Source organism: Maylandia zebra, linkage group LG15 (genome assembly GCF_041146795.1).
Source record: "Maylandia zebra isolate NMK-2024a linkage group LG15, Mzebra_GT3a, whole genome shotgun sequence".
Taxonomy (NCBI): domain Eukaryota; kingdom Metazoa; phylum Chordata; class Actinopteri; order Cichliformes; family Cichlidae; genus Maylandia; species Maylandia zebra.
The window spans coordinates 36,761,141-36,788,122 of record NC_135181.1 but is presented as its reverse complement, the minus strand read 5'-3'; the positions used below and the strand labels follow the sequence as shown (position 1 = coordinate 36,788,122).

Here is a 26,982-nt window from a genome sequence, read left to right as displayed (position 1 = left end):
ATAATGACTTAAAAGTGCATATATGCAACTTAATGCATATCCCACTCACGGCCCTTTTATCTAAGCAGACACTCTAAAAGCCTGTCTGGCAGGGATAATCTTAAGTCTACTTTGTTCTGCTTACACAGTGCATGCGAGAAAATAGAAACCACAGTGTGTCACAAATTTAAACAAGTCAATTTAGTGACGCTAAACTAAGATTAAACTTAATTTCTGTGTTACCCAAACAGCAGACACATGATCTACAGGGTGCAGTCAATATACTTCAGGGTGGAAATTCCTCATCTCAACATTAACTTTGATTTTTGTAAGGCCTAAAAAACCCCATCTTACTAGGTCAACTGCTGGTCTCGCTTCAGTGTGGGATGTTTCCAGGTGCAGACGGGGGCTAAGAGAATTCAAGGCATCGCAGACTTGCGTGACTTAGCCACAGCAGCCACAGGGTGAGTAAAAGGGAGTGGAAGCTGACGGACTAAGTGAGTGACCTGAGACAAGGGCAACTGGAAGCAACCTTTATTAATCCTTACACAGGTTCCTCAGCCTTGTGAGTTTTACTTTTTCTAAATACAGCTTGTTGATTGAAACCTCCCTTTTAGTCATGTTGTCTAGAGCTGTTGAAAACAATGACTGAATTTAAGCTTTTAGGAGGAAGCAAAAGGTCAGCGCTGTAAAAGAACTGAAAGCACTTGATTCACACACATATAAATAGAAAAGCTTCTCTGCAAAACTGTTTCATCCCTTTTGTTTTCGTAAAACATCACACATTAAATTACCTACATTTGTGTCACTTTGTAACTTGTACGGTGTAACTATATGCATCATAAATCTATAAAGCTAGCAATCCTGGACCTGATCAAAAGCCTTGAACCTTATCAACACATGTGTAAGGATGGAGGGATAGAAAAGAAAAACAGGTAGGCAGATAGACCTTTTAGCCAAATGCACATTCAATTGAACGAGTGGATAGACCCACACATGCAACCCCCCACCCAGGCTTAAACAACCAAGCCCCATCAATCAGGACCGATTCTCACAGGCTGCCTGGGCAGGGGCCATCACCATGGAAACCAAGCCTTTACTTGAAAACCGCTTTGCTTTGTCTTGTCTAGAGGTTTTCGCACACAATCACTGCCAAGCAAGCCCAGCGGGCCAAGGCAAAAAACTTGACCCAGACAAGAAAACAGAAAACAAGACAGAAAAAGTGTCTGCTGCTTGTAGTTAGAAAACTGTAAGTTAACTGTTATTAGACAACATTTTCATCTCCAGCCACAGTGTCGGTGCATGACATGGGTTATTTTAACTTCTTCATTTATTCCTTGTTTCCCTTTTTTCTCTCTTTCCAGTCATAAATGATAAAATGTTAGCTAAATTGTGAAAATCTTCTGCATCCATTATTTACTTAAAGTGTGTATTGAGTATATAATGATGTATTATGCATATAATTCTCCTTCATCAGTTGCCAAGGTGCTTTTGAGAACTATACTTATCTTATAATAGTGTTTCTGGTGGAGAAACGTGTTCTGCCTGGATGTGGGTTTGAAAAAGAAGTTATATATGTATGTATATAGTCTAAAGTCAGCTGCATATGTTTGGGTTGTACTCGATTCCTAGGAAGAAGGCGACAGAAGAAAGGCTTATTGAATTTCTGTGTTGGGGCGGTTGCCTTGATTGAACAGACAGTGAAAATTATATCTCAAATTCTTCCTTTTAGAAAAAAAAACAAACTAAGGACACATGACGTTGCCTCTGGGGAATTTCTGTCAGTTATTTAATAAACTAATACATTTACAGCCAACAGGGCACGAGGCATCTAAAAGTGATGTGCTTGCATGCAAACTACTGAATGTGTGCCATATTGTTTAACTTTACTTGTTGACCACTTCACTTCTTAAAAGTCCACGGGGCATTGCTCAGGATGTGGGAACCCAGGGTTTAAAAGATAATAAATGTGTGTTGGTATCCAGAGGTGAAAAACAGCCTGACCGCACTGCTGTCACAGGGAAGCTGCATTTCTTAAAAGAATGGCACACTTGTAAAATGCAAATTGGTCCCACTGAAACCATTGTTGAAGGCTAAAGTAAAAAGCTAAAGTCACTAAGTATCCTTCAGCCCATTGGAAATAAGTAGGTGTGATTCCTCAGAGAGAGGACGGAAATTAAGCTTAAGTATGTGCCTGATTTCAAAATGGCCACAGAGCGCACACGGATGAGGCGAATTGAGAACAATTTTGTGTCATTTAGAGACTCACTTGAGGCAATTGACACTTGTTGGCTCATTAAATGAAGAAGACACCTCAAATTGCCAAAGGTGTTATAGGTCTGATCAAAACAAAAGACAAAATACAAAAGAGGAGAAAGAAAATGGAGCGGGGAACAGGGTCTAGCATTTCAATGAAAACAAAACAGCAAATGCTTACTGCATCTTTCTCTGTGTTTAAAGTCACATACAAAGAAAAACACCCACCTTTGCAATCTTAGAAATAAGTGTTTTAAATAGATATTTCTTATTTGGAGATTCTTTTGGGACCATTTCTGCAGCAGACACGAGTCCATATAAACAGAACAGTGCAATATTCTCACAATTAACTTAAATTAAGCATTACAGCATTAGCAGTGCATTTTTTCTTTTTTGTTTAATTCTTTGCACTCTTGTCACTGAGGAACAACACATGAATATATGACATGACAGGTGTAGAAATCCAGATTAAATGTGTAGTTAAAACATTAAGATTAGAAAACAAGATGCAGGTGAGTGGGTCGGAGCATTTCTGTCTACTACTTGTAAATGTACAGCTCGGAGATTTCAACCTCTACTCCGCAGCAGCAGGCTTCTTGAAGCAGTAGATTCAAGTCTGTAACTCAATTAAAAATTAACTTGTTTTCTTCTCATTTGAGAGCGGGAAAAAAGTGCATAGAGTAAACACAAGGACCCAGCATGCAACAGCAGGGTGTACATAAAGTTGAACTGACAGAACTAAATCGAGAGCCTCAAACACAATTTGACTGGAAAAAGATAAGGAGGGAGTTGAAGCAGGCAGAAAGAAAAAGAAAAACTGAGAGAAACAAGAAGCGAGAAACCAAGAGGTGAAGATATTGGAAACAGGAACAAGAAAATGTTCTCCACTAAGGGGCTTCATTTTCTTTTCTTTTTCAATTGGCAGCTTCAAAGGAATATAAATAATTGAACACCCTCACCCCATCACTGAGAGTTCTGGCCAATTACTATTAGAAGTCCTTTGCCAAGAAAGCAACATTTGAGAACTCTTAACAGGCAAAGAGAAAGGAGGAGGAAAAAGTGAGGAGGAGGTGAAATGCCTTAAAAAAAAGATGACAAATACTCTGGTTTACCTGTTAAAAAAATATTAGCAGAGAGTAAGAAAAAGTTTGGGGTTTCTATATACAAAAGAACAAAATAAAAGAATTCAAACTTTGAACTTGAGCGTAAAACAGTGTGCTTCTCAACAGGAAGTAACGAAAACAAAACTTATTTCTCCAAACGAAAGGAGAAAAAAATCCTCATGAATTCTATCTGAAGATGTGACAAAACAATGTTTTCACACCTGCAATTGTATTGCAATATCAATACAATTGATAAAGACATAGTCACAAAAAATATAATATGGCATCACTTCTACAGCTGAAGTTTAAACATGAAAATTTTTTTATTTATATAGGGGTACCCAGGTAGCATGTTTGATTTAGCCATTTCCCCCCCCCCTTTTTGAACACCGGATACTCTTCCTGACGTGGCTCCAAAGGGATCTGTATCTCCTCCAGGTACTGAACCAGGATCCCTTTGCTTGTTAGCTGAATCTGTAACCCACTGCACTACAGAGCCAACCAGAGGTTTACAAAATTGTAAACACTTCTCATTAGAGCCCAACTCACAAGTAATGTGTATGTATATAAATTATTTGTGACAATCAATTTCAGCAAGTTAATAAACAATGACCCCATTATGTCCCCTTTTAATCATGTCATTCATGCTTCTAAAGAGTCCAATACGCTGACAGTGTTGTTCGTTTTTTTAAACCCTTATATCGGTAAAGTAGGCCTCTATTTTGGGTATCAACAGAGACTCTTTCTAAAGGAAAACAGCCTGCCCTTTTAACCAGAACTGTCTGATATAGTTAAAGCTTTATATTCTTTGTGCTGGATGCTTTTCTACCTTTAATCGTGACTTTAAAGCATTCTATAAAGATATGAAAAATTACTCAATCGTTAACTACATTTCTTTTGTTACTGGTGTGGTCTTTGTATCATCAGTGTCTGAGAATTAATTGGCTTGATTAAATGAACTAAAAAAATACCCAAGAGCTCAAACAAATTAAAAATAAAGAAAATCACATGTAAGCAAAAGTATTGTTGTTGGATGATACTGGCCTAATACAAATGTTATACTTCTATAGTTTATCATTATCTTACAGCTACCTGTGAAAAGGCTCAGGTGTAACTCTACGCATAAGCATATTTCAAACTTTGCACACACACACAGACATTTACATTTGTGTACCTGAACATAAATGTATGCAAATATAGACATTCACACAAGCCAAGCATTATTATGGTTGGGGTGGCAGGATTTATTGAGCCATATTTCTTTCTCTTTTGATTAAAAATGTCTCCTTCTCACCGTGATTTATGAGTGTAAATAAAAGGAATGGAGGGCAAGGGGAGATGGAGAGAGAGAGAGACAGAGAGAGAGAGAGAGAGACGCAGAGAGAGAGGGGAGGGACGTGAGAGGTGGGGATGACATCATGCTTTCAGTTGGGCTTTTCTGCAAAACGGTGGCATCCTTTCAGTCCAGCAAGTGGGAGTGAAAATAATTGGACAACTGCACTACTGGGCTGTGTGTGTCTGGCCATGAATGTGGGGGTGAAAGCCATTCAAAGGGAGGAGAGGAAGGTAGCCTGTGCTTTTGTGCATATATTTCCAAGCATAATAGTGCGGCCCCCAAAAGAGATGAGAAAAAGGAGTAGGACAGCATGCATATATGTGCCTGTGTGTGACTGTGTGTGTCTTTTTTACCCCCAAAAAGGGAGAACAACAACAACAACAAAAGTACAAGCTTGTGAGTGAAACAACAGGACAGGGCGAGGAAGTCTGACAAAAAACAGCAATCTCATCTACAGACGGCATCGACAAAGATGGGCAGAGAGCCCTACTGTTTTGAGACAGTGAGAGGGTGGGTGATGGCAGTGGGGTACGGGGGGCTAATCTCCATCAAAGATGAAGCAGATTGCACTGATTGTTATTTAAACCAGGGCGAGCAAACAGAGGCTGCGCGAGGGAGAAACGCAGTCGTAATAAACAGTCGGCGAGTGGACAGAAGACAAGAACATTCTAATGAGCCACATATTAAGTTCAGGGGCTCTAAGACGTTTACTTTCGCTCCGCATTCGTCTGTGGCCTCACTGTCAGTGAGAACAAAGACATCTGTTTGACATCTGTCGGAGTGCAGTTTTAGATATTTTTTGCCAGCTGAGCTGAAAGACACTCCAATTATGTTACCAGACAGTCAAACCACTGTGCAATCAAAGGTTCGCCTCTGTTGGAACATGAGGAAAATCAAGCAATCGTGTCATCATGAACCACTAAAAACAAATTCATTGAATGTCAAATTGGAGATAAAAGAAAATGCGGAGCAAACAGAGTGGAAAATACAATATCCCTCTTAAATTGTTCAAGGTAGACAACAAAAGTCAGCAATGACTGTGAAATAACGTGTCTAATCTGTTACTTCCCATTTTAAGGACTTATCACTGACATATTCCAGGGCTAATACACAAACATTTAGCTCATAGAAATCGCTATGTACTCTGTTACTAACTATGGAGGACACTGCATACAGACAAATACAATGCCTAAATTAGGCAATTATTATGTGATATTAATCTTTTTATATGAAAATAAGTGCATTGTCAGAACATTATCCAAATATCGAATACCCACACAATGACTTACAGCCTATCCAAACAGGAAGCATCTTAGCCAAGTTATTCTATCATGACAATGCTATCTAACATCATACTTTCTGGTGGATATTGGGTAGGTTGTTTATAAAGTCAGCGGTTTGATCCCTGTCTCTTCCAGTCTGCACGTAGAACTATCCTTGGGCATGACACTGAACCCCAAGTTAACCCTGGTGTATCCATGAGTGTGCACATGAATTTTAGAATTGGTTAATGTGGCTATATACAAGGAGAAGTCCATGTATCACTTAAACAACACCTCTGTCTGTATAAGCCGTGTTTTACACGTGGCTCCAGTGATGTAAACATACAAGTGCCCTGTAATTCCAGTAGTGGAATTTACTGCTTAGTCCACGTTTGCATAGACACAAAAACACAGGCCAAAGGATTACCGCTACAGCTAAATGAATATGGCTTTGGTTTTACAAATAAGCTTTTTCTTTCCTCTGGCTACGCTAAAGCAGTCCCACCTAGATAAGATGTAAACAGTCATTAGCATGCAATCTTTAAATACAAATGTGCAGTCGCAAAATGCAACAAAAGCATCTTGGAAGTGCTCAAAGTAAAGAAAAAAGGTTCACCAAAGCTTATATAATGTCCCTCTCTCCCCCCTTTTTTGTGATTACTCCACTTTTTAATAAGTTTGCAGATATGAGTGATGAACCTGTTAAAGGCACCAAAATTGAGAAGATCTTGGTACTTACTGGCGTTGGAGCCGGTGAGCAGCAGTGATAGCAGCAGAGTGATCACAGGCAGCAGGACTTGCAAGGAGATGCGCAGGGCACCACTGGTGGCCATCTTGGCTCTGGTAGGGAAGGGGGAGGGGGAGGGGGAGGGTAGGGTCGGAGTGACCTTTGACCTGGCCGGAGAGCCGAGGCCCCAACTGCACGAGGACGTGTGGGGTCTTCAAGCAGGACAGCTTGACGCTCTGCAAAACACAGAATAGGAAATAAATATGAATAAATAAAAGTGATGAACCCAAAAACACTTGTTACCTATATTACTTTGTAACAATCAGATTTTGTCACAGTACATTAATCATCATACTTCTTAGCATTTATATTCTATGAAACTAAAGTGTCATAACAATTTCACTGTTGCAACAATTCCATATAAAACCTCCAGTTCCACAATGGTGGTTTTGCCCACAGCAAAAGAACACAGGTCACGACAGTCTGCTGCATTTTCTACAATCCCTCATTGGCGGTAACGCATAAATGGAAGAAGGTAACAGGTTATCAGTGGCACAGCTGGGAGTAAAGGCGCCACATCCCCAAACCTTTAACATTCCGATCTCACAACCACTGTTTTCTCACATCCCTCAATTAGCAGGGCAGGGCTGCCGCTGCTTTCTTTCTTCTTCGCCTCCTAATCGCCTGATCTTGTCGTTATTTGCTTATCTCACCACCTTGTAATTATACAGGCACCTGACGATATCCCAGGCATCGTCTCTTTGTTTTACTCAAATTGCCATTAATCCCCCAAGCTGCACAGAGAGACCAAGGAACCCAGGATGACACCCACTACACTCCCACCCACACAGGAACTCCTCTTCTCATTGATATGGCTGGTGCTGCGCACAGACACCACCAAGTGGTAATACATACTCTTTAATTAACAAGATATGCATAAAGAGACACACAAAGACAGAACTAGGAGCAATCATGACATGAATGTGATGAATATGTGCTGACATACTTTTACCACTTACAGAGAGATATTCAGTGTCATGCTCAAGGACGCTTAAACGCAAAGCTCTGTCTGTCTCAGCAATCAAGCTGTGAACATGAAAACCCAAAACCGTGCGCTCTCAGAGGACCCAGATCAGAGGACAAAGTGTCAGCCAGCATCTGCCCTGCTTTGGTGTCCTTGTGCAAGACGGTGAACTCCCCCAAGCTCCAGGGATTCTGCTTAGCTGAGGTGACACAAGGGGTGGCAGCGATTTACTAGAAGGGAGATTAACTACCTTGCACTGTAGGTGGTTAACAAGGGTACAACTGAACTAATTGTGTAGACGACGTACAATTTATCACTGTTTTTGTTTTGTTTTTTGGCAACACGTTGATCTTTGATATATTTGAACAATAATTTTCTAAATGTCCCTGAAAAAAGCATTTTTACCTGCTTCACAGCTCAGGTTTTAATGAAAGAGGTATTATTCAACTACAGAGGCCAAATAAGGGAACGAATATACTTAAAAAAAAAACATTCAGATGGATTCAGGGTCAAAAGCACATTGGCACACAAGCCATCATGGAAGTTCAGGGATGCATCATTTCAACGCGTACTACACTTCATCACTTAACCTCATTGTATCATGTCTCAGTTATCTTGGTGACCTTTTATTGGGAGTAGAAGACTGAGATACAAAAGCTTCCATTACCTTAATTCAATGAAATAAAACGAATAAGTAAAAACTAAAATAAATAACTTAAACAGATTAAAATGAAATTAGACAACCCTACCTACAGGTTTGCGATTTATGTCAAACAGTTAAATTCTCAGGAGAGTTAAAAAGGTTAATATAATGCAGCTGTTTTGCTGGGCTCCATTTTTTGACTGTGGCCTTGTGAGAGGCAGAAAACCAGGGCTAATTGCAGTGTAACCGAGCACCCCAGACAGCAGGCATTTAAGAGTGCCCCACCCTTCACAACTCCTGGACCAGGCTCACATAGCAGACACATGCTGCTGCAGGCGCACTGAAAATTAAGCCCCAAACACATAGAGCCAAATCCATATATAACACAAAATCTATTCACCTCTAAACCCCCCAGTCCTCCCTATATGTAATGAGCAAGAATGTGGAAAATATGTAAGAAAAACATGGCGCAGGCACACTTACAAAAACACAAAAGGCGCGATTAACAATAGGCCTTTTGTGGCGACACCATACCAAGAAAGAGTGGGTGTTTTTCAGAAGCTCAGCTCATCTTTCAACACAATACTACACGCACACGACCAACATGTGTCCTCGCTTTTTTTTCTTCTTCTTTGCCAGGAGGGCCAGTGATGTCATTGGTAAGAACCGAGTAAAATACACATAAACAGAGAGAATAGAGGGGGAGTAAAAAACAGTCTAGAAGTTATGAATGATGGCTTTATTGTTCTGACTTTAAACACTGGGGTTGACAGAGAGAATCCCGTGTATCTGTAGGGAATAACTCTCTGTTCACAACATGCCTAACTTGTGATTTATGGGTCTCCCCTTAGGACATGGCTTACTATCATCACCTCTGGTTGCCATATAAACTTCACAACACAACTACATCAGCTATTGTTGTTGAACAGCCTCACCAAACATAGCCTAAAACCATATGGGTGCTGGAGATTAACCATGGACGCTGGGTATAGTGCTTCATTCTGCCTTCGTTTTAGTAAATGGAAGACAGAGATTACACAGACAAGTGTGCATGGAAAGATGAAAGTTGACTAAAAAGAGGGGATAAAAAAGTCAAAGTAAAATATTTGGGCTAGCATGCACCACCAGAAATGAACTTTAGCATGTCTTAGTAAACTAACAGGGCGATAGGAAAAAGGTATTTCCTTCATATCTCCCATAGGTGTTCATATGAGTAGGGACTAAAAAGCATAAAATTCACACCATTTTAATACTCATCAAAGAGTGACCACCCATGCCCTGTAGATGGGAGTGTGGTCAATGTGCAAGAGACCACTCAGGTAATCACACAAAATACACCTGTACTGATGTTTACCACGGCCATTAACTCCAAGCTGGCAAATATCTGTAACTTTACTCACAATCTGAAGGTAACACAGCAAATGTTAGTTAGCGTGCTCCAGTGTAGTTACTGTTTATGTTAATTCTAATTTTTATTTCTAAAATGTGTTGATCTGTGAATCTAGATGTAAAAAGCGACTGAATAAGGAATCTATTGTATCTAAGTATTTGCAAGTAGATAAGACACAAACAGAGAGTAGAATATCACAAGACTGTCTGACACACATGTATCATGTATCAGTGAAAATCCCCTTTGAAGTAAACTAAATTAAAAAGTGCTGCACACTTTTTGATTAAAACCCATACAGAGACAAAGTCTATTCATTACTTTGGGCTATTCCCACTGATGGGCAATGAATATATTTTGAAGCTAGAACTTTTATCCCATGTGAAAACTGCCCATCACTCGAGATATTAACCCAGAGCCAAGCTTCAGTAATTACAGCCAAAATGGCAGCACAATTTCCACTGAGTGGTGGCAGTCACTGGCTATTAGGGACTCTCACTTTGACATGGTCAAGCTTTAAATTCGGCTCGTTTCCCCATGCAATATTGATACTAATGCATTTGATTACTAAGATTGAGAAAGGCACTGAGGGGAAGGGAAGATGGGAATCCACGCCATAAGCATGAAATGAGAGTATGACAAGTTAATATAAAAAGTGCGCATATGCACACACGCACATAACCACACTGCACTGCAAAAAGTAAAAAAAAATAAACAAAAAGCAGAAATGAATCCTTAAAAAAAATAAAGTTACAGGTATGTAAGCATATGGAGACCACGAGAGTCACAACTTCAATACAAGATGTTTTTATCCACTCATGCACTGTACTGTTACAAAGATAGTAACTGTAATAAACACACAGATACACACACACACACACAGAAGATGTGAAGTTGCATTTACACTGAGAAAAACTACTTATAACCTGAGGGACCACATTAATAATCCCTTTTATGTGATGAACAGTAAGCTCACTTCAGACACACGGTTAAAAAGACCACAGTTTGGTTGGGCTTCGCAATCAAAACCGAGTGTTTGATGTCTAGACTCTCAAAAAGAATAATATTTTCAGTGTTTGTACTCCAAAAAGTAACTCTGGGGGCTTTAGAAAGAGTGAGTTTTTCATAGATTGCCAGGTTTCCAGAACGCCTGTAACACAGTCTAATTTTGCCAGGCTGTAGAACACTGGCAGCTCACCATCCGTCCAAAGACAACGATCAATCTACTGCAAAACAGCCTATACATATATATTTAACTCAGTCATTGCTGACATAACATCAACAACACATAACAACACAAGCGTGATCAAAACTTTTCTAATTCCTGCAACAAATTACTAGTAATTTTAATATGTCGGTTTTTAACTATTAAAAAAAAAACAACTGAGGGAGATATGTTAAAGAAGAAGGAAATGCTGGATTTAAATGAACACGACAGGGCAGATGCCAGCCCCTCCCGTAGGATGATGATAACAGAAACAACAGCAGCAAAAAGAATCCTTTTCCATCACTCTCATGCTCAAACTGTGCTAGTTGCTCTTTATGCTTAGCCTTCAAGCTGCTGTCTCTCTCTCTGCAGTCTTTCACCTTAGATGAAGTTTTTATGCGTCAGCCTCGTGTTACAGGCTTTTACTTCAGCCACTTTACTGCTTTTCATCGATTCACACCTTATAGAGGAGCAACAACACAAGGATGCAAGACGCTGGACATTCAGCTGATCAGGAGCCTGTACTTGTGTATGAATGCGATTGAGCGTTGTATGAGTGACACTATGTTTGCAAGCCCGAAGGACTTTATTTAATCAAACTAAGATCTGCATATTCTGCTGTTTCTTTGTATGCGTTTGTGGAATGATTTAAGTATGAATGCCCATATAGTTCTTCCTTCTGTGAGTTACTCTATATGTCTGTCTCTGTAAGAAGCACAGTTACACAAGACACTCGCCCAGGCCTGAGCTATAAAACAAGTCTATAGAGACCATCTGTTTTTTACCACGCTGAAGTCCTAACTGTATTGATTCCATATGTCACTGGTAAGGAACACCACCAACCAGCTACACACACACACAGACACGTACTCATCCCCTGTATCTTATTAGTTTTCTGCATCAGAATTTTATGCATATTAAGGGAAAATCTGAGATGAGGGTGTGAAGAAAGGTATGTTTGTCTTCTAAATATTTCCTGATCAGACAAGTCATCATCCCAATCTTCTACAGCGTCTCTGTTTTATTTTTCTTGCCCATTCCCCTCCAATCCCTCATTTCCTCTCTCTGCTTCCCTTCCCCCTTGAACTCATGCATACTAAACTATGCTTGCATTGCAGATGTTTGGTAGGAAATCACATGAATTTGCATGGAACTGCAGGACTATTATGTAAATGCCCCAGTGTGTATCTACCTCCCAGCCTCACTCTTTCGTTGCCATCCGCTCCGTGCAGAGAGATCAATGTCAAAGAAATTTGGAAAAAATGGTATACCTGTCATTCAGCACATGTAGAGAAGCCCCGGTGGAACAAGAAATGCTCACATAAGGAAAGCATATTAGATATGCAAGACAGTGTTGGCATTTCCATTAAATGCAAAAGGCAAACAGAAATATGAAAACAAATGTGATAACCCTACATGTCTTATACATTCAGAGCAGGAATCCGAGCCAGTAGAAATGACAGAGATGTAAACAGATACATTAGAGACAGGTTCCCAGTTTATGAGCGGTTCCAAAGTTGCCAGTTTCCACAAGTCTTTGCTGCCCAGCGACACCAGAGCATCCCGGGAACAGCCTGAAAACAACCTCCACTGACATTTATGCACAGCATATTATATTGTTACAGTGATGGATGAGCAAAATGTTTGCCCAAAGTGAAGACTGTTTGCATAGGTAGGGAGAACTGCACTGCCTTGACCTCATTAAGGGACTGTAGAACGCCCTCCCCCGGCAACCTCTCCATGGAGTAGCTTTCCCATGAGCCTTTGCCCTTAACTGTTCCCAGTCTCCCAGTTCCACAAATGATGCTTGACACTTCAGAGACACCTTGTGTCGGCCATCTGCTGTCCCCCTGAGAGCACCATAACCTTTCTTTGGGATCTTTGGGAGATGCCATTTGAGCCACAGTTTGCCTGCTAAAATAGATTTTTCTGCAATGCTACACTAAAAATAACTTTAACTGTATATTCCCGGTATTAGAAGGTAACTTCCCCTTTTGAAAAAGCACTCTAAGACATTATATACAGTTTTTAAAGCTCAGCGTTTTGTAAATTTGTCTTACTGGTGTTTGGACAACCTTCACACCCCAACATTCGCTGTCGGGTCTAAGTTCTTCAAAAAGGAAGTGCAGATTTACAAAAAGATTTGAGACCAAATTACCACAAGCCCACTGAATCTTCAACTATTTGTTTTTCTCGCAGCGTTGCTCTGAGTTCGATCAGCAGGAAATGGGTTTACTCTGAACATTATGAGCCACTGCTGTCCTTCCAATAAACACCCAGGGCTGTGAGGCTTTTAGCTGAAATCCACCTCTGTTGAGGTTGAGTGCACAGCAGTAAGCATCGGGCCTGTGCAGTCGAGACGAACGGATTGGCAGCTGGGAGGCTTGGGCACCAAGCTGACCACTGAAACCCAGACTTTATTGCACAGCCGTTTTGTTTGTCACCGAGGGGTGACACACTATCCCATGTAACCTCGCCATACTGTGACATTACAAGTTGGCACATGAAATTCACACACATGTACACTTTTGTCTGCCTCTCCTCGTCTGTCGCCCTGGCAGCCAGCGATGACAAAGGCCTAAATTTACAGGTGGCAGTGTCTGGGATAACCCTGGTAGGACGAAAGGGTATAACTAAACAGTATAAAAAGTAAAATAGTGGTATTTAATTATAGGACAGAGTAAAAATCACAATTTTAAGTTGGAGAAAGGAGGTGCAGCAGTTCTTTATATAAAGAGGCAGTTGTTCAGGAGTGTCTGTGGTGGGAGAAGAGGTGGGGGAAGGAGGGTCTGAAGAAGTGACATCAGTTTTTGGCCTGCTGCCCACAGATTCAGACAAGCATCGCACCAACTAGCCAGCAGCTTGAATGCCCTTTAGAAATTGCCACAGGAGAGGGAGAGAAGTTTCTGAAGGGCGGCTGGGACAGCTTGGGAAGCACGCTTCATATTCATTCTGGAAATGGGATGCGGGTTGGGGGGGTGAATGAGATTATTCTAAGTGATCAAGTAGGAGGCAGAGGAGGGAAAGACTGGCAGTCCAGGGTGTTTAGAAAGATTCCTCTCTGCAATTGGCAGGGCTTACTGTGTAACATTTGCTGTGTGGTTTGAGAAGTTTCATTTCCAAAATGAGACATATACCATTTGAAAAACTGTCACACCTACACAACAAAATGGCTACTGGCACGTTAATAAAATTCACAACCGAGCTAAATTGGCGCCATCCTTGGCTCCTCGCTCCGAAAAGTTGAAATTTAAGACATGCAATCTATTTTTCTATACTTCTTTATCCGTTTCCGAAAAGAGTGTGCCATTCCATTTGCATTGCAGTTTCACTGCTCTACAAATTCAACATGACAGATTAGAAAAGAAACAAAACTGTCGTGGCCAAGTTAGCCTTCTTTTTCTGCTTCACATAACGGAAATCTAAAAACCTTACTGCATGGCACAGATCATCTAATAAAAATCCTAACTAACTTGTGCAAGTAGGATGATACAGTATTTCGGAACCTGATAATCATGCCTTTGACTCTTTTCAATTCATTTATTTGTCTATAAACATAAATAGGCCTCTTTTCCAGCAGCATCCATCTGCAGCAAATTGGGTCCATTATGTGATCTCGCAACTTCAGGTTTCAAAAAATATGATTTTCATGTGCACTGATCAGTTACATATAAAACAGGGGTGCTCTTTAGGGTTCATATCTGAGGCTCCTTTTGTCCTGACAGCTTTTTAATGAATTCTGTACTTCTCAAATGTGGAAAAAAAAGATGGGATAGATTTGTGTATTAATATACAAAGATACACTAATACAGAGACATATACAAATGGAACAAAGTCATTTAGTTTAAAAAAAAAACCTTCAGCCACTGTGGTCATCTTTTCAGCCTCTTTTTTTAAGTATTTAATTGAAAATTAAGTTAATCCTGGTAATTTCAGAAACTGGGCCAAAGCTCATCAGCAGGCTAAACAGTATTTAATAACCTCACTGGGGGAGCAAGAATTAGGATTAAACTTATTTTGTGTGTGTGTCATTAGGGAAGGTGCATTTTAATTTGCACTTCTCTGCCATTATCTGATTAATGACAAAAAGGACTGAACATGAAAATGCATCGCCACGAGAAATTCACATTCCCACAACAATTTAGAGAGGAAAACATAACACACGACACTGGACATCATTAAGCGTACTTCAGGAAGTCCCATTGAAGCCACTGCTCGGATTTAAGTTTTATTACCCCCCCCCCCCCCCCCCCCCAAAAAAAAAACAAAAAAACAAAACTACAAAAAAACAAAACACGAAATTTTTTTTTACATTTTCACTGCTTGTTACACCATCTGTAACAAGCTTCTATTACATTTTCTTCATTTCCACAGTGAACAGTCAGACAATAGTGATGGCAACAGCAAAGGCATTTGACTATCCTCTCATGACATGTAGTTCAGACTTTGGGGGATCAGACTGAACGTGACTAGCCAAATGGTTTGTTGCGCAGTCCCATCTGGGAAGTTGCACTTGGAAACTCGTTGGCAAGGTCTAGGCATATCAACCAGGTAAGCTGCCATTAAATGCAAAGAAAAAATATGCCAGTGTAGACAGCTAGTTAGTTAGGCCAGTCCACATGGAAAGTAACTGGCACAGATATTGTGACCAGAGAAGTCAAAGACTTTCAGTAACTTCAAGAGATGACAAGCAACGTAACTGCAAAGAGGATCAGGGTGTTGAGTAATACTTTTCTCCACTTTGAGGCCAACAATTAAAAGGATTATGAAAGAGAGAGGTTAGAGTTTATCTAGGCAACGAAAGCCTTGAATGTCTGCTTACAACAACCTATTTTTGTTGACAAGGCAATGCATGAAAAGCGAATCTCTTGCTGTGTAGCAAGTAATGACATTTTAAACATGTCATCTCACCTAAACCATGCTCGTAGCAGTAACCTTATGGTCAGAAGTTTCTCACATGACACTAATTGGTCCTAACTAAGTTCTAACCTACAAGCTCAAAGCTAGAAGCTTTGGCAATTTAAATTCCCTTGTGATACTGATCAGTGCAAATCTCTCATTGAAACGGACACGAAGGTGTACCCGATTCGTTAACACGTAAAGTCAAGGACTCCTTACAAGCACTAGGTACTAGCAGTTAGGAGTCTCTCTGTGTCAAATAAAACCAATCCCTGGCATGTTATTCTGAATTGATTTGGCAACTTTTCTCCACATTCTTATGGCCAAAGTAAGCGTAAAACTGTTTTTGAAACCTCCCTCTCAGTTCTCAAAAAAATAGAAGATGAACAACATCCTCTGTCTGACTGAAGCAGCAGCAACTGCTCTGTGCTGATGTGCAAAATGACTGTCTTTTGGGTTTGTTTGGTTTAAACGACACTGGATCTGATTATATGTTACAAATATACAAGAAAGACAATAAACATGGTATCATAGCAATTAGCGTTGTGCAACACTATGTGGAGCAGGCTGTGTGTTACCAGAGTGTCTGTATCCCTGTCAATCTACTGCACTGCAGAGACCCAAAACAGATGGCAAGGCTGACCCACACTCTGCCTCTCTGCCTGTTTGTGCACCCGTCACAGTCATACCACCAGCGTTCCCACTATAGCGGTACAGACAACTGTTTTTTTACAGTCACTTTAAAAAAGATCTGAGAAACAGACAGGAACAAATGTGATGCTTAGACTTGGGAATTCAAATGCTACAAATAACCAAAGACAAAAAGAGGGGAAAAAATTGTACACTTACTTTACAAAGAACGTGAAAACGTAAAAGTAAAAGATCCAATTTTTAATTCAAATAAGGGTTATAAAATTAACACCTCCTAAATTTTCTGTCTACATTGTATTTTAACAAGAAAAAAGTTATTCAAGGAGTAACTTGCCAATTCAGGCAATGTAAGTTTTCAACAACTAGCTGCAAAGAAGACTTACATATTGAGTGATTAAATGCCAACTTAACTGCCAACTATTTTATTCCCTCGAGTGTTCCTAGATAACCATCAGAAAGCCCAGCGTGAGATGGCATGTCTTTTAGCCAAAAACTGAGGCTCAAGCCACCTCATGTGACATTCATTTATCCAGTAATTTGTGGTAATAATGCAGCATGATCCATATTAATGTATTCCTCCAGAATAACCTACTGAAACAGAGAGTCAATTGTGAATTTGTCTTACTTTCCTACAAACCGCTGGAATAAAGAGTTTGCTTGTGTGGCAGACAGAGGATTATTGTGGACGACGGGCATGCACGTGGGCAAACAACAGAAGAAAGGCAGCTCTGATAGCACAATGGAGCCTCTAAGCCTCCAAGAAAGTGACATGCTCGCACACGCACACACACACACACACACACACACACACACACACACACACACACATATATATATATATATATATATATATATATATATACTGTATGTATAAAAAAACCAAAGACACCCAGCACGCCCCTGTGGGCGGTCAATCCTTCAAGCTCGGTCCTCTACCAGAGGCCTGGGAGCTTGAGGGTCCTGCGCAGTATCTTAGCTGTTCCCAGGACTGCGCTCTTCTGGACAGAGATCTCCGATGTTATTCCCGGGATCTGCTGGAGCCACTCGCCTAGCTTGGGAGTCACCGCACCTAGTGCTCCGATTACCACGGGGACCACCGTTACCTTCACCCTCCACATCCTCTCGAGCTCTTCTCTGAGCCCTTGGTATTTCTCCAGCTTCTCGTGTTCCTTCTTCCTGATATTGCTGTCATTCGGAACCGCTACATCGATCACTACGGCCGTCTTCTTCTGTTTGTCTACCACCACTATGTCCGGTTGGTTAGCCACCACCATTTTGTCCGTCTGTATCTGGAAGTCCCATAGGATCTTAGCTCGGTCATTCTCCACCACCCTTGGGGGCATCTCCCATTTTGACCTCGGGACTTCCAGGTTATACTCGGCACAGATGTTCCTGTACACTATGCCGGCCACTTGGTTATGGCGTTCCATGTATGCCTTGCCTGCTAGCATCTTGCACCCTGCTGTTATGTGCTGGATTGTCTCTGGGGCATCTTTACACAGCCTGCACCTGGGGTCTTGCCTGGTGCGATAGACCCCAGCCTCTATGGATCTTGTACTCAGAGCTTGTTCTTGTGCTGCCATGATTATATATATATATATATATATATATATATATATATATATATATATATATATATATATATATATATATATATGTATAGTAGTAACATGTTGCCTCTCAGAGGTGTACATGTACACTGGTTCTCTTACACAATCACTCATGCGCACAGTCTTTCTACAAGCCATCACTCCTCTGAGCATGTGTCTACCCTCTGACCCTTTCACTCCGACAAATGACGCTTCAGCACCACCATACTATTAAACCCCCACAGTGCCACAGCACGTCACGCGCCTTTGACTTTAGAGCGAATTTCAGCGCGCCAAGGGCGCCGTGGGAGTAAAGGTTGGGGGTGGTGGTGGTGTTGCTGGTGTGTGGGGGTCAAAGGTGGGAGGTCAGACAGCTGGTAAACATCTTTAAATACTCCTTTATAACACCATACATTCCTTCACAGCAGGGAATGGTTAGCAAGACATCCATCCCTGCCTGATTTAGCTCTGTTTTTGTGTGTGTGAAGGATAACCTCAAGTTTTTGTATACTACATACTTTTGTGAGTCAGACCAAGCTATGGCATGCAAATAAAATATATTTTTAGAAGATGGCAAAAAACAAGACTAAATTTATTCTGCAATATTCAAAACAGCAACACCCCGGCAGAAATCGTGTGGGTGGGGGTTGTTGCTGGGCTTGTTTGTTTTCCTGCCTGCAGTATCCACGCTGATTTTAAGTGATGGTAGAGTGGGTGGGGTGGTGGGCCTTTTAAGTCCTGCAACTAATGCATAAACAAGACCGCTTTCTCTCTGTCTTGCTGTCTTTTATTCTCTCGGTGTGTGCGTTCGTCATTTTACCACTTTGCACACCCATGCTGTGTATTGCGAGTTTTGAAGGAGACGGAAAGACTGAGACAAAAACAGCAAAAGGACGGAAAGCTCTACTGTTCTGCTATGACTTAAAAGCAATGTGATAGACTTACCGACCCATACGTACAATTACTGGGTCTGGAAAAGACAAAGAAGAAGGCAGACAAAAGAAATACTGAAAGCTGTTTTGCATAGAGAATTACAACATAAGGACAGAACACGCCAGTGAGAGCGAAGACACACCCCCTGCACTTTAAACACAATCAAACACACAAGTGGGAGGATATGGGGGTCTCTGATGGGGGCTTACTGGAGGTAGATGGTTGTATCACACTGGTCCCAGACAGGCTTTGGAGCCAGCCCCAGTGACATGGAGAACATTGGCAGTTTTCTACTGCAAGGAATCTGTTGGCGTTTAAAACAGCCCAGGAATCTTTCAGGCCTGTTTTCAGGGAAGAAATAAAAACTACCAGAAAAGGCTCAACTCAAACTGTTTAAGATTGGCATAACGTAACCAATGTCCAACTTTTTTGCCATGCTCAGAATCAACAAGGCACTCGTAAATGATATCGTAAAATCATAACATCATCACGTTATTCTGGTGGGTCCATACTAGAAGCAGAATGACTAAAAGCGCTTATAGGGAGTCTATTCCTGTTATTTATTTGCAATATTACTGCATGTCCAGAGTTCATTGCAATAAAAAAATGGCTAATGCATACACAGAGTTAGATTACTGGAAAAGAGAAGTGAGAGAGGAAAGTTAAGCTGTGTTCACACCAGAGGTAATGTGGTGACCAAAAACCAAAAGGACAACTTCAAGCAACTATGGCCAAAAAAAGCTGCTGGTAACTCAAAATTGGGACCCAAGATGCAGGCAAGGAGGAGGCTGTTGATTAACATATAACTTGGTAGTAAATATGGCAGTATGTTACCTAGGCAACCAGAGCCTGACATGTCTGCAAGCGACCACCAGTCAGCTTCAAAGATAGGGGGACTTTGAATAGGGATGCATCTTTAGCAGAGCTCTGACTGCAAAGTTGGTCATCAGTTTGGTTATCAAGAGTGGGTAGAGACAACTAGAATGAAAGAAGCCTTAAACTAAATAAAAGTGTGTTCTGCCCTAACCTGGTTAAGGATTACAGTATTTACATCGATAACCAGGGTCAATCCTGGTCCCAGTCTCAAGTCAAGTCTTGAGGCAGATTTTCAATATTTCACATTTGTCTGGCAGGGGTTAGTCTTTGTCTTTCACACGAGGTCTTCCTGGCTCACGTTCTCATCTTAAAATCTCCCCTGAGGAGTTATCAGAAAGTAGTTAAAAGACTAAGAAAAGCGAACAATCAATAATGATCAATACCTATGTGCACAACCCTGGTGCATCTTTGCCAAAGAGTCACCATCACTCCCCGAGCAGGATTCTTTGTAGTCAAATATTGTACCTTTTAAGTTTCAAAGTCATTTTATAAGGTCACATGTAAGACCACAGGTTCACAAAATTTCAATTTATAGTGTGCCTACTGCTTTAAATGTGACCACAACTGGTCAGTTCAATTACCAAATGACAATATTAAAGATAGTTGTTGAATAAAAAGAACAAAGAACGCTCATTAAGTGTGGTGACTTCTTGTCTATGTAACAGTATTTAGAACGGTAGGCATGATTATGTTCAGCATTTAATTGATTAGGTAGAATTAGACTGTTTTTGGACTGTTACATCTTTCTAAACATAAAATGATGAATAAATGTTATTCAATTCATTTCAATGTTATTTATAAATCCCCAAATCGCAACAATCGTCATCTCAAGGTAAAGGGAAGCTAAGGCCATATAATAATAGAAAGAAAACCCCAACAATCAGATGACCCTCTGAGAAAGCACTCGGCTTTTCCTTCAAGCGCGTCAGAAACACACAACAGTTACGAGGTATATGACAGAAACGTGACAGCAGACTTCTAAGAGTATATCAGCAACACAAAATCAAAATGTCAACGAGGCAGAAGTAAAAAAAATAATAATGAGGAAATCTGAGCTTCATTCAGACACACACCATTGCAATTAGTCATTTGAAGAGTAACAGAGTGAACAAAAATTGAGAAAGAGCATAAAATGTTGACATCCAAGCCAGGCACCAAGCTGCTCATCTTCTTGGCGCCAGGCAGAGTGCTGGCTCTCACTCAACCAGGAGGCCCATTTTTTCCCCATGCTTTTTATATTTCTTTTGTTTCGGTTATTCATCATAAGAGTTGTGTACAACTCGTTCACTTGCTCACTTTGCATATTTGGATCACCCTCACTCGTCTTCCTTTATTGGACAGAAAACGACGGCCATTTTTTTCTCTCCCCTAAACGCCTACGGGCCTTGAAATACATGCAGGCTGAAATCCAAAGCCCCTAATCACAGCTAAGGGAACAGGCTGACTGGAGCGTCACGATTCGTAGCAAGGGAGGAATGGAGCAAGAGAAGGGAGGGAACAAAGGGAGAATAGGTGAAAACGAAGAGAGGGACAGTGGGAGAAAGAAAAAAAATGGCTGTCAATATGCACGGGCGTTACGCAGAGAGGAAGCTAATCAGCCATTAATACAAGTGACACTCTAGCTATTGAGAATACAAAACACAGGGCTTGATTGAAGGTCTTGTCTGATGCAATAGTGCTTCAGTTTGAATGCGTCTGTCCTTTTTGTCTATGTGAGTGCCTGAGTTTGTGTGACTACAATTGTCAATGTGTGATTTCACATGTGTGTGACAAGACTACAGAAATGTGAGTGTATGAGATGTGTCAGCCTATCTGCATGGATACTATATGTATGTGCTCATTAAATGCGACTATAGCTTGGTCTGTGTTCGTGGCCCGACACTTCGGTACACCTCAAGCTGCTCAACGGTCGTCAAGCTCGCTCAGCAAGAAGCAGGCAGTTCCATCTGGTCAAGCCATCCCTGTGTATTTTAAGTGTGTGCTGTCTGCATGCGTGTGCGCGTGAACACCACCATGCAAAAATGTCCCTACATCCTTGCATACATATACAAAAAGCATGTCTTCCATTGGTCTTCCAGACCTAATTTTGACGCTCCGTTTGCTGGCATGACGGCAAGAAAGCCTCTGAAGTAAATTAAAGGCGATGACAACAAAATGAGAGGATGGAGAGTCGAAGAGGCAAAGCCACCTGGCTTGGCCCCAGCTCACTGCAGCACATTTGCTTGATAAACTAAAAAAAAATTTCTGAGAGCACTTAAAATTACAGCTACTAAGTTACAAATACACAGAACAATTTTCATTTAGCAACAGAATGCTTTTTCAACGATTTACGCCTAAGATATTGGCTGTAGGAGTAAACCAAGGATGTGGCGCCTCTCTCTGTGTGGCTGTGTGTGTATTTGTCACTAACAAGGTCCCACAAGGCTGCCTCGGTCACCTGGGTATTGCAGTACGCTCGTAGCCAGGTCCACTCATGAATGAACCCAGAGCAACAACAGTAATTCCCAAGCATTTTCCACCAGAGCTACTGTATGGGTGCGTATGTGTGAGGGGCAGGCTACAGTAGAGCTACGGTGCAGCTGGCTGCTACGAAGAGGTGAACCAGCTGCCCCTTTTTACCCTCATTATCCATGACATATAGCACGGAGACTATCGTACACACACAAAAAAACCCTACAAATTTCTCAACTTGGGGAGCAAAACACCGTTACAACACGCTGAACAAAATCCACTGAGCCGGAGCACAGGTTTGCCAATTTTCTCTTTCAAGCTACAAATATTTATATCCCCTCCTGAATGAAGAAAAGAAAAACAAAGATATGGAAAGAAAGTGGAAGTTAGAGGTAGTTCAATCACTAAAAGTCCCTGGCAGGGCTCATTTATGACTATGTGGAGAATCTCCTTGCAGAAGGGTTTTTGCCAATGGGTGATGACCTCAGGAATCAACAATGGCTACATTTCACTGTGTGTTATACTTGTATAACTATGCATGTGACAAATAAAGAACCTTGAACATTGAACCTTGAATGGCAATTGCTGATGTTTTGATTTGAGCCTAATGTCATTGTGCGTTTAAAAATACCATTTTTATCTTCTTCTGGAAACTTTTTTCCACCAGAAATTCTCTCTCTCACTCTTTTTTTTTAACTCCTCAATGTGGGAGTGTTAAAAAAACACTGATTAGCCCAAACTCCAGCTTAAAAGTGTGTGAATACAGATTTGGATGTAAACAGCAGAGACACTCTACCACAAAACAACTGGGAATGCAACCAATCACGTGACATTTTAAATAAATTATATTCATACTTTAATCAGGCACGGGTGGTAATGTTCTTGATTTTCCGCACAAACAAGTTGCTTTGTTTGATCTCCCAAAGCAGTGAGTCCACCTCAGGCTTTTTGATTTTACGTTTTCATGTTTTTGTTTTTTTCCAGTTTTCTATAAATGCCTTCACCCAGGCTCCTTCCCTGCTCTGCATGCCCTCCCTTAATTCCTTTGACGATCGCTTGTTTTCTTTAGTTTTTACAAACTTCCCCTGCTGCTTTCCACCCTCATCCATCTCTCTCCTCTGTCTCTCATCTTAACATCACTCGGCTGCCGATTTTTTTCTCTTGTTTGTTTTACTCCTTTCCCTCGGTCCACCCCCTGCCTGCCTAACTTTCACTCCTCCATGAGTAAAGGAAGAGAAGAAAAATCGCAACATGGTGGCTGGTCGTCACAAGGTAATGTTAGGACTGCTGGGCCGAGACTGACGCACACATACACGTGCAGCTGCATTTTGCTGGGCTTAGTGAGCACGACTGCGCGTTTAAAATTTAGAGTAAAATCCACATCACAAGAACAAAGACTCCCACACTGAGACAGCAAGCATTTGAAACAATTAGATCAGTTAAGATCAAACAGCAGTCCTTTCAATAAACACGTTTCAGTGACAGGGAGGCATCCTCCTTGTAATTAAAAGAGAGGAAAGCCTGTTGTTTGGCCCAGCGGAGTAATAAGGAGGCGGGGAGATTTGTAGGGTTGGGGGGTGGAGGAGTGGGAAGTGATCAAATGACACCCTGACATTTGAGCCCGAAACAAACTAATCGATCGTGATTAAATTATTCATCTGTCTGTTTACCGTGGAAATGGAGGGGTTTGAAGGAAATAGGAGGGAGAAGGGAAAGAAGTGGGGAGCCAGTGACAGCTGTGATGTGAATTTCCCATACTAATCTTAACATAATGATTTTCTGTGCGTGCTAGAAATGCTGCAGAGGCCATACCTACTTTTAGGTACTTTGTATCTGCTTTGGTTTCAGCGCTATTCGATAATAAATTTATAGAATCTACTATGAGGCTGTTTTGCAAAGACAAACACCCATGGCTATGTTAGTCCTGTGCTAATAGCCATGTTCTGTGTTATTCATGTGGACATGTGTGGTCTTGTGATTTAAAACCATTCATTTGTATAACTGCAGTGTAATCTGACAAAATTACCAGTTAACTGAAAGGAAACAGTGAGCAGGGTAAATGCAGAGAGAGATGTGCTTGTGGGGAAGAATAAACCAAACAAACAAACAAACAAAAACAGCTGCACTAAAGGCTAAAGGGTACAGGAAGTCACTAAATCTAGCCACAAATCACCAAGATGGTAACACGACCTGATTCCACAGATTGAAAGTTCTACCTATGTCTATCTGTCTGAGGCTGATCTGGGCTTGGGTCGTGGGGGTAGAAGTCCAAGCAGAGACCCTCTCTCCAGCCACAGACATTCTCAGATCAATAATTTCTCAAATATGTCCTGGGTCTACCCCACAGCCTCCTCCCAGTTGGACATGCCCGAAACAGTCACTTGGCTCCTTTCAATGTGGAGGAGTACTGGCTCTCCTCTGTGCCGCTCCAAACTGATTGAACCAGATATCATTTGGAGGAAGCTCATTTCTACTGCTTGTTACTCAATGCCGTTCTCTCAGTCACCGCTCACAGCTCGTGATCATAGGTGAAGGTTAAAACGTAGATCAACCAATAAATCTACTTCACTTTCACACTCAGGTCTCTTCTCCATGAGAAACTGTACACGATCCTCATTACTATAGCCATTTCACCAATCCATCTGTCGATCTCTTGTCTCTCTCCTTCGCTCACTCTTGAAGAAGGCCACGAGGTACTTGAGCTCCTCCATGTTGGGCAAAAACTTATTTCCAATCCAGGCACGTCACTGTTTTTCTGACTAAGAACCATGGCCTCAGACTTGGAGGTGCTAATTCTCTGCAGCCCACCTCAAACTGCAGTTGAAGAACTGCATCAGCAGAAGTGGAAGCTTGTGTTAGATTAAGCTAACAGAGCCACACCAAACGTAAACAGCAGAGATGAGACCCTGAGACACTCTCAACTCCTTGGCTGTACCTAGAAATTCTATCCACAAAAACTGTGAACAGAATCAGGCAGTCCTAACTGAGTCCATCACCCACTGAGAACTAGTCCCCAACGATGGGCCTCATACTCTATCTACATGGGCAGTAGGAAAGAACAGTAAAACATGCTTCACTACAAAAATATGACAAAATTTAAACTGTGATTGAAAACTTAAACTGCCCTGTCAAAAAGGACCACAAATACACTTGGACACACATACATGCAGAGAAAATCTACATAAACGCTCTGTAACCTCACAGTCCAGTTTTTCCAGAAACTCAATATGGCTCCTGCGCTCTCCCTCCCAGCCTACTGCATTCCAGAGACAGAATAGATGACCCTGCTTAGGATGACATTTTAATGAGTGTGTGTGGGAGAGAGGCTCTAAGAGGGTGACGATAAAAGGGCATACACATGCACTGGCTCATGCACACAAAGCCTGATGTATACTGATACAAAGAGCTACTGAGCACAAGTGTCACGCACATACACAAAAAGACAAACACACATGAATACAAAGTACCATATACATACAAACATGCACATTAGCAGGCACACACATAATCATCTGAGCCCCCTGTTCTTAACGTTTAGGAAATAGCTCTGTCCTTGGTATTATAGCTCTGCGTCACATAGCAATCCTTTAATAATCACCACACTACTGGCCAATGCCCACAGGCTGCACCTTTATATTGACAAGCCAACAGTTAACAGCGCAAAAGCTGAAAAACAAATTGACTGCCATATTTTGATACTGAAGTACACTGCCATTTCCCTGGAAAGATTTTCACTCCTGCAGGCAGGAAGTCAATATGTTTGTCCAAAAGACTTAAAATTGAGATTTATCTTGTTTTGACATTTACACGTAAGTAGATGAGGACGCCACTACAAAGCTGGCGTCCTATAGCTCACAGGTATTCAATATTTAAATTAATATCACTCAGCATAACATTAAGAGGACGTTCAATCGGTTTCAGCGAATAAGGAAAACAACACCTTTTAATAGTTTAGTCTGACTTCATAAGGGGCATTTGGCCCAGCTTGTTCTCATATCTTAAAAAAACAAACAAACAAAACTTTAAGAAATAAGAGCTAAACAAAAACCTATATGGACAAAAGTACTGTGCCACTTGTTTAATGTACCTACAGGAGCTGCTCAGCCATGGAAACTCATGCCATGAAGCTCCCGGTGCTGTTTTTGTGCTGATATTAATGCCAGACAAGGTTTGGAGCTCTGCAGTTACTGAGTCACCAGTGTGTTGGTGATTTGTACACACTATGCACCTCAGCACTCACCACCTCTGTTCTGTAACTGAACATGCAGTGGTTTTGAAATGCTTCCACAATGCTTACCACTTACAGTCGATTGAAGAGATTTCACAAACTGACTTGCTGCAGCGGGGGTATTTTGGTGATGCAGTACAACACTCAAAATCAGTAAAGAGCCCATTTATTTACAAATGTTTGTAAAAGCAGACTGCACAGCTAAGTGTTTATACTTGTGGCAATAGGACTGAAATCCCTGAATTCAAGTAGCTAAATTTTTAAGGACTTAACAAGTCATTTCAAGTAAAAAAAAAGGGAAACCTACTGCACATGGCCTTCATTAGCACATTGCTTAAATTCAAATCATTTTACTAACTAAAATTTCCTCCTCTTCTTTTAATGTCACTTTTTTGAAAAAAATACAAAAAGAGAGATGTGTCGACACATCA

General features: G+C 41.1%; 1 protein-coding gene across 18 annotated transcripts in view; it reads right to left on the bottom strand.

Moving 5' to 3' along the window:
• ptprsa (protein tyrosine phosphatase receptor type Sa) overlaps window positions 1-26,982 on the bottom strand; it is a 231,861-nt gene that overhangs the window by 119,846 nt on the left and 85,033 nt on the right. For 17 of the 18 annotated variants that reach the window (XM_076874371.1, XM_004562015.3, XM_076874368.1 and 14 more), the window contains one exon: window positions 6,676-6,899. In XM_076874371.1, the coding sequence (XP_076730486.1) occupies window positions 6,676-6,769 (94 nt within the window). In that variant the 5' untranslated portion in view covers window positions 6,770-6,899. Of the gene's footprint in view, window positions 1-6,675; window positions 6,900-19,008; window positions 19,034-26,982 lie in introns of all 18 variants that reach the window. The other variant, XM_076874365.1, reaches the window with a different exon arrangement.